General features: G+C 46.4%; 1 protein-coding gene across 5 annotated transcripts in view; it reads right to left on the reverse strand.

Moving 5' to 3' along the window:
* Positions 1–2,904, reverse strand: part of RPS6KA3 (ribosomal protein S6 kinase A3) — a 116,113-nt gene extending 113,209 nt beyond the window's left edge. For 2 of the 5 annotated variants that reach the window (XM_064573864.1, XM_064573862.1), the window contains exon 1: positions 2,553–2,648. Coding sequence is in view for 2 of the 5 variants with exons in the window: in XM_045875752.3 (XP_045731708.1) it covers positions 2,553–2,621 (69 nt within the window). In the remaining 3 variants the exon portion in view is untranslated. Of the gene's footprint in view, positions 1–2,552 lie in introns of all 5 variants that reach the window. The other 3 variants (XM_045875752.3, XM_045875743.3, XM_064573865.1) reach the window with 3 other exon arrangements.
* Between the last annotated feature and the right edge of the window lie 5,701 nt (positions 2,905–8,605).

Consider the following 8,605-nt stretch of genomic DNA (forward strand, 5'->3'; position numbering starts at 1 on the left):
ATAAAAATAAGTCCAATATTAGACTTCTGAATGAAAATTCTCAACCTTCTCCTTACTGGCTTCAATTTCCAAAATTGTATCAGCAGTAATTTACTTGAAACAGATGAACCACCAAAGGCAACAAAATATCTAAAGGCAATTTAAAAAGATCTTTTTAAAATTAATCCAGGCAACACTAGCTCTGTGTGACATATCTTATGCCAAAATATCAAGAAAATTCTTTGAAAATGGCAAGTTGTGGAATCCTATCTGCCAGGTTCTGGAAACCATGACAGTAACTGAAATAACTAGGCTTTAACAAGTGAGACCGCTTATAATACCGTAACTGTTCCTGAAAAATACATGACCTCTAACTACTGGCTTATTTATTTATACCCTGAATTTTTCCACAAAGGATTTGAAACAGCTACCCTAATATAAAGCGAAGCACATGAATTATACCCACCCGGCTTTGAATTGTGGCTCTGCCATTTACTATTTATAATCTTTGTGCCCTTAACTTCGGAGATTCAGTTTCTTAATCTGTAATAATGAGGATCACAATCCTACTCTGTTGGGTCATAGGAAGGATAAAATGAAAGAGCATGTACCACAGTATCTGGCATATAGTAAGTGCTAAATAAATATCAGTTTTGTGCCTTCCCTATCCAAATGTATGCTATGTAGAAAAAGGATAAGGTGGAATTTTAAATGATTTTTTAACACACTGATATGTGCCAAGCAGAAATGTGGACTGATTATGAGTTGCAAATGTTACCGTTTGCATGTAACAATCAGGCTCAAAGCAAATTCAGTTTCTTTTCATAAGGTCAGCACTTTGAGAACATATTTTATAAACCTTTTAGCTATATTATTTAATGCAAATAAAATCTGAAGAAAAAGATGAATGAAAAGAGCCCATTTGCATACTAATTTTCACACTATCCATTCAAAGGATGATTAAACAGTCTAAATTCAATTTTCTTATAAAACATCTATAGTATTAATCAGGCTAACATAATTTTAAATGTAATTCTGTCTAGTCTTAAAAACGTGATTGCCTTTTAAAAATATTTAGAAAACATCTATCAATATCTTTTCTATTGAAGAGCAGCGTTTAGTTTAGATTTTTAAAATATGATCCAAGTCACAAAATACTAAGTACCAGCCGTAAGCACTATTACAACTCTGCTCACGTTAAGGAGAGCAAGTAAACATTTTATACAGCAGTAGAGGTGACTAGGAAAAAACTGAAAAGCTATTTGAACTGATCCCCCTCCCCCTCCATTATACCCGGGAATGCAAGTGTCCCGCATCTCAGATCAAACCGAGCCTCGGTCTTACTGACGTAACCAGTAACCCTATCCACCTCTCACACTGCGGAGGCCGGCAGGGCAGCGGCTGCCGCCAAGTACACCACTCATCAGAGCCTGCCCCATTCCACCCCCGCGTTTCAGTCATGCTTTCCAGAAATGGGGTCACTCACTAACTATTACACACACGCAGCCTATCATCCTGTAATCCCCCAAAGTCCGCTGCGGGGATAGAAGACAGCAAAAAGTCAAGAAGGGAGAATCACAGACATGCCACCATCAGGAATTGATTTTCCACTCCGGAGAGGAGCGCTGATGCCCTGGAATGGGTCTTGTCTGGATTATTTTCGCAGACCCCGAGTTGGTTCTGGGACAGGGGCGGCTGCAAAAGCTCGATGCTGTGCCGTGTCCGGGGAAATTGTTTTGCCGTCTTTGGGTACATTGTTTTGGTTTTTGGCACTCGGTTAGGTGTCTCTGGGATGGTCACCGAATAGATCCTGGGGGAAGAAAACCTGAAAGCCCTTTAGGGCGGCTACTGATGGCCTTGAATATCACCCTCTCACCTCCATGGACAGGAAACTCAAGTTAAAGCTCCTACGGACTGGGTCCTCGAGCTCAGCGACCTAAGAAATGGGGGAGGGGGGAGGACCTCAAGCTTCCACTTTCTCCCTTGCACCGGCAGAAACCGCTGCGGCAGACAAACTGTGGGGAGGCAAAAACCCTTGGCTGTCCTGCACCCCCTACCCGAAACCCCCACAGGTCGCCAGTCCTGCCTTGGGCCGTTCCAGCCCCCAGGCGCCCGACTCACAGCACCAACTCCCTCCCCTGGCCAGACTCGAGAGTCCCCGCTTCCCAGTGAACCCAATCCATACCCCTCCCTTACACCCCAAAGTCGCCAGGGTCCAGGGAAGCCCCCAACCAGGCAGGGCCAAACTTCCCAACTCCTCTCCGGCCCCCGCTCAGCTTCCCGCTCCCCCCACGCAAAGTTGATTAAAATCGGCTTCTTGCAAAGCCCCAGCGCCCACTCCAAACCCCACGCGCCACCACACCACAGCCCCCCGAGCGAGGGAGGGGAGGTGAGGGTGCGGGTGGAACAGAAGGGCAAACAGACCAACCCCAACTACCCAAACCGGAATCCCAGACAGAGGGGAGATGCGAGCAGCAGAGGAAGGGGCCAAGTGGCCAGCCCCAGGGAGGGGAGCTGGCCCGCGGGGGCGAGGGGAGGGGCGCGCCGGCCCCCGGCCGCCCGGCTTCACTCACCTCAGCGCTGTCGGACGGGCTCTCCACAGCCATCTTCTGCCACGGGTCCGCCAGCTGCGCCAGCGGCATCTTCCCCCCCGGCCCGCCGCCTTCACCGCCTCCTCCCTCCCCGCCCGCCCCACGGCCGGCCCCGCTCTGTCGCCGCCCGAGCCCCACGACAGCAGCAGCGGCGGCGGCAGCAGCAGCACCAGCGCCGGCTGCCCGGGAGAGGGCTCGGCGCCGACACCGACCCTCGAACGTCGCGCGCCTGGCTGGAGATGTCCGCGCGCGGAGCGAGAGCCTCGCGCCGCTGCCGGGCACCCGGTCTCGCCCCTTTCTTCCTCTCCTCCTTCCGCCGCCGGGACTACAGCTCCGCCCCCCCCGCCGGTTCCCGCGCCCGCTCCCAGTAGAACAGCGGCGGCCGCGCGCTCCCCCACTTCCGCTCACAACATGGCGCCTAAGCGATACCTGTCTCTCAGAGCGAGGCTCTGCCGCCGCCGCCACCGCCGCGCGCACCCGGGGGCGGGGCTTGGGAAGACACGCCCCCGGCCGCCGGTCTTCGCTCCTCCCTCCTTCCTCGCCCCAGCCTCAGCTTCTGGGCCTCGCCTACTTTCAGGAAGGGCGAGCCCGAGAGATCTGGGGGCGTCGGCGGGCGGCTGGCGGTGGGGGAAAGAAGAGGGGAAGGGTAAGAGGAGCTAAAGGCTGGGAGCCTTGAACTGCTAAGGGTCCGAGCAGGTCGGAGGCTACTTAAGGATGTAGATAACAGTGGTCCCCTCTTAGCTGGGGGAGGGAGATGGGCGAGGCGCAGTGGGCACAGTCCGGTGCCAAAGACCCGGGGAGTGAGCGTGGGGTGTCTTTTCGGTCTCACTCCTTGGTGGGTGTTTGTGGGCGCGTCGTGTCTATGGGAACATCCTTTAATGGACCAGGACCCGCCCTATCCAGGCTCACACGCTGGGCATTCACCTGCCCCCGCCCCCCCCGTAAAGTCCCCCACGACGGGGACTCGTAAGGCTTTGTGCCCTGGAGCTCCCTGGAGGTTCAGCTCTCGGTTATGATTCAGGGCTCTTCAAATCGAGGCTCTGGTGTCATCTTTTTAATATTTGGAATTCATTTGTCCTGCTTGAGTCGCCCCCCACCCAAAGTCTGCAGAGCCCTCAGGCATCAGCCTCGACTCTCGAAGTCCCCCACTCCCTGCACGAAGAAGAAAACAAGGAGGTTCCTTGAGGTTGCCCCTCTCGGCAGAGGTTGGGGAATTATTTTAAAATACCTTGTTGTCAGAAGCCTGGGGTTCCTGCTCCTCTGTTGACTTTAAATAAAAGATTAGATTAAAAAATCAGGCTGGCCGAGGGTGGAGGAGGGAAAGCGAGGGAGGGGTTCTAACTCCTCCTCCAGCCCAAGATAGGGAAGCCCTGGGTTAAGGAAACCCAATCCCCAGACGGCAACGGAATCCAAGAGGACGGAGAGTTTGTGGGGAGAGGCCTGGGCGTCTGGACTGAGTCCCGCGGGGGGGGGGGGGGTTCTACCTCGTGTTCCCAACGCCAGGTGCCTAGCGAGCTTAGTGCGCCTGGGCAAAATTGTGTAAAAGTCGCCGGGCTGAGTGGAAAGCTACTGCAGCCACTGGCCAACCCTCTCTACGAGGAGCAGGAAAAAAAGTAAAGGGAAATCTCCAGGACTGCCAGTGCCTTCATCCCCTCAGGCCTCGGCGCAGGCGTCCCGGTCCTCCCACGCCCAGCGGCCACACCGCGTCCCCCGCTGCGCTTCCGGTGCACGCCTTTTAACAGCTCGCTTTCATCATCCCGGGACCCAGACACCTGGAGAGCCCTTGGCTTCCTCCCTAACGCAGGTGTGAGGTTGAGATTAGAGCCCCACTCCTGGCCGGACAGGTCTGCGCGGGCGGTGCAAGGTTTCTCGCTGGGCCCGAGAGAGGCAGGTGTTCAACTCTTTCTTCTGCCTTAGCCTGCGCGCCCTCTGGCACAAGCTCGAGGCCCGGGAGCCTCGTGGCCACCAGAAAAGGCTCCATCTGTTGAGGGAGCCCGAGGAGGTGGCCGGAAGTACTCGCTGCGCGCCCTCTCTCGCAGCCTTGGACTCAGGGGGACAGCTCAGGGTTGAGCAACATCTGGGCAGGCACAGCGTGGTCTGTGCGGTGGGGGGTGGGGACGACTTAGCTTGTGATTTTGTCACCTTCCCCTGCAGGCTTGATTCTAGTGCAGCAAATCCAGTCTGGACCCAAACTCAACTAATTTGGCAGCACCGTCTCCGTAATTCCTGACGGTAAAACCAGTTCACAGAAGTTTGAGGATAAGGAGTTGTGCATTGTTTTGCATTTATGTAGGAAGTGCCTAATTTATCTTTCATTTACATTGCAAAGCCACATTACTGTTCCTTACAGAGAAAAGAAGTTGGTCAATTTGGTTAGTTTAAGGTAAATTAGTCCGCTAAACAGTAATCGATTATTCCAACTAACATTCTTGCTTTAGGAAAAACATACCTTATATTTAAGGAGACAGTTATTATGTGTCTAACACTGCCCCGTGCGAATTACTCCACTGTAATAAATCAAGTTGTATACTGAAAAGTTGATTTCAGCATCAACTTTTATTCTTTTTACCTTGAGGACTAGAACTTCTAAAACAAAGTTACTGCGAACAGTGGTCACATTGCAGGAATTAGGAATGAAATGAACTGTTAATAATGGGCTATGTACCACTATCTTGCACATAGGATCAACTTGATAAGTATTTGTGAATTGATTTAGAAAAACACCATTCTTCTTCCTTTTGTCCAAAGAGAAAAATGAATTTTTTCTTTTAGTTAACAAAAATTTTTTTCATTTATTTCTTTTATAAATCCAAAAGCAGTGCAACCACTCTCTCTGGGTGGGAGAATTTGAGAAAATCAAATGAGGCTGGGGGATGTTTCTTGTAGGCGGCTGCAAAAAGAGTTATTTGAACATAGAAGCTGATATTACCCTGAACAGGATTACTTTTTTCTTTCCTGTTTAAGAAAGGAAAACTCTAAGTGTAGTTATTCAAAGAATAGCTGCCTCTAGAGATCACCCTGTGCAGCCTAATATAGTAGCTACTAGCCACACATAGCTCTTGAAATACTTAAAATAAGATTGGCTGATCGCAAATGAGATGTGCTGTAAGTGTGAAGTTCACACCAGATTTCAAAGACTTAGTACAAAAAAAGAATGTAAAGTAGCTCGGTAATAATTTTTATATTGACTACATGTTGAGATAATGTTGAATATATTGAGTTAAATAAAATAGTTCATTAAAATTAATTTCACCTGTTTCTTTTTACATCTTCATATGGCTACTATAAAATGTATACTTATATATGGGGCTTACTTGTCAAGATTGGCATTATAGTTCTAGAGGACAGCACTGCTTTAGAACTTTCACATTGAGCCTTTTAATGTTAAGTGATATCCTCACATTCTACTGTCTTTTGGGCTCCTTGGTGCAAAACCAGCACAAAGGACTGATTCTATGCCCCACCTCCTGCATAAATCTCCCAGTCAGAACCAAAATATTGGAAAGTTATTACTTGAAACTACAGCAGAGGGAAACAGCAAACCTCAGTCGAAAATCCGGACTTGATTTCCAAGAAATCATTCCTGATGTATGACAAGACAACCAAATTTAACTTCCTCTGTCCCCAACAATTTCCTGCTATAATCATAACCTTTGTATAGAAGTTTAAATGGGCATTTACTTAACAAAATAACATTTGTTCAAAAAATGGAGTTCCATCCGTCTGGAAAAGTTACAAGATGACTAACTACGGCTCATGGCACAATCTCTATTTTACACATATCCCGAATTCACAGCTCTATTACATATAGCTTTGTTACTACTATAGAAAACCCATAGAGTGTAATCATCACTATCTCTCTGAAAAGTCTTTTCCCTTTACATTACATTATTTTTCACAAAAAAAAGAAAAAGTAATTGCTAGAGACTATTTCTTTACAGAGAGAAAGATAAAACTTAGGCTCAAATTTTATTTCATGTAAGATAATAATCAAACAAAATACATGGTGACATATCTTCCATGTGTATGAATTTTGTGGGATTTTTTTAAGTTCCCAAATAAAAATTAAGAACATTTTCTTGATTGATACACATCTTAAGAGACAACAGGAATTCCTACATCTATTTGAACATTTTAGTTAAGAGAATTCAAATTTTGGAAATGTAAGGATCTTCTCTAGGTTCTCTTCCAGATATAAATTCAATGATTCTAGAGTTGCCTATGATGAAAGATGGTAATAAAATCTATAAAGAACTAAGAGGAGGGCACCTGGGTGGCTCAGATGGTTGAGCGTCTGCCTTCAGCTCAGGTCATGATCTCCAGGTCCTGGGATTGAGACCCACATCGGGCTCCGGCTCAGCGGGGAGTCTGCTTCTCCCTCTCCCTCTGCCTCTCTCCTCTGCTCATGCTCTCTCTCTCTCTCTCTCTCTCTCTCCCTCTCTCTGTATCTCTCTGTCTCAAATGAATGAATAAAATCTTTAAAAAAAAGAAAAGAACTAAGAGGAAGACATTCTGTGATACAAACACTTGAGTTATTTCTTGAACATTCTTCCCAGTAAGACGATATGGGATCATTATAAGAGCCGAGACAGGCCTGTGCCCAAACTGAAGATTCCTTTATATGTCTCTAAGCTTCAACCTGATGGCCTAGAACAGGGTCTGGCACATTGTAGTTGCTCAATAAATATTTGTGGACTAAGCTTTGTTTTCCTCATTTGAAAAATAAGGATAATAATACACACCTGGTAGGATTGATGGGAAGATTGAATGGAAACAACGTCTGTAATGCATTGAGCACAGCGCCTGCCACACAGGGAACCATTCAGTAAATGGAGGTATTGTTATCAGCTTCAGAAAGGGAGTATTCCTGCATACATAATGTAATTCAAATACTTCACTCAAAAGTTATTGTTGAGTGAGCATTTTATTATGGTATAATCTATTTCTTTAGTGCACTCTTGGATCACAAAAAATGATATGGTGAGTAACTTCCTGTGGAATTCAAATAAAAGAGCATGTAGGGTAACTTACTGCTCTGTTTTTCAAGCCACATGTGTTGAAATGCAAATGATTACAGGTCAGTTGCCTCATAGGCTATGATCAAAACTTTGTTTATGTAATGCTCAAAAGAAACTAACGAATGTATGATTCAAAGTTAACATTACCTGACTCATGTAGGGAGGATGGGAGGAACAGGGAAGTATGGAGGAGAGGTCTGTGTCAGACATGCTTTAATATTTTCTTTTATTGGTTTCCAAAATGCTTAATCCTTAGAGGTGTCGTTTTGTTTCAGAGTTGTTTGAAGGGAAAGAACTATGGGACTTTGAGACTTGACAAAGAACTGAGAAGCCATTCTTGGTGCTTTAATAAGCTACTGTTTTCCTTCAGTTTACATTTTACTAGAACAGAAAAAACCCAGTACATGTTCTTGTTTATGAACACTAATTCATAAGAGGGAGATAATACATTAAAATTTCATTTTCAAACTGATATTAAAAACGGCTACTTTAACATTAACCAAAAATTGCAGCATAAAGTATTCCTTCAGAGGATAAACATTCCCGTTTTATAACTATCAATTTAGTTTGGTTGGTCAGAGCAGTGGTTCTCAAATTTTTTCAGTCCACAAACCATTTTATTTTTATTTTTTTTAAGATTTTATTTATTTGACAGAGAGAGAGACACAGCGAGAGACGGAACACAAACAGGGGGAGTGGGAGAGGGAGAAGCAGGCTTCCGGCGGAGCAGGGAGCCCGATGCGGGGCTCGATCCCAGGACCCTGAGATCACAACCTGAGCTGAAGGCAGACGCTTAACGGCTGAGCCACCCAGGCGCCCCAGTCCACAAACCATTTTAAAGCAAAAACTCAAGGACCACCGGTTTGTACTCATCACTATGAAAAAAAACCCAGAACTTTATGGAACTGTTGTTTTAGATCATGGCTGTTATTGTGGTTACACTTTAAAAAATATTTGTGTTTTTGAATGTACATTTGAGTCTGCAACTAGAAAAGATACTTTAAAAAATACCCTGAC

This window comes from Mirounga angustirostris, unplaced genomic scaffold (assembly GCF_029215605.1).
Source record: "Mirounga angustirostris isolate CCGP_5_RB_7025 unplaced genomic scaffold, mMirAng1.0.hap1 SCAF_11, whole genome shotgun sequence".
Lineage (NCBI taxonomy): Eukaryota > Metazoa > Chordata > Mammalia > Carnivora > Phocidae > Mirounga > Mirounga angustirostris.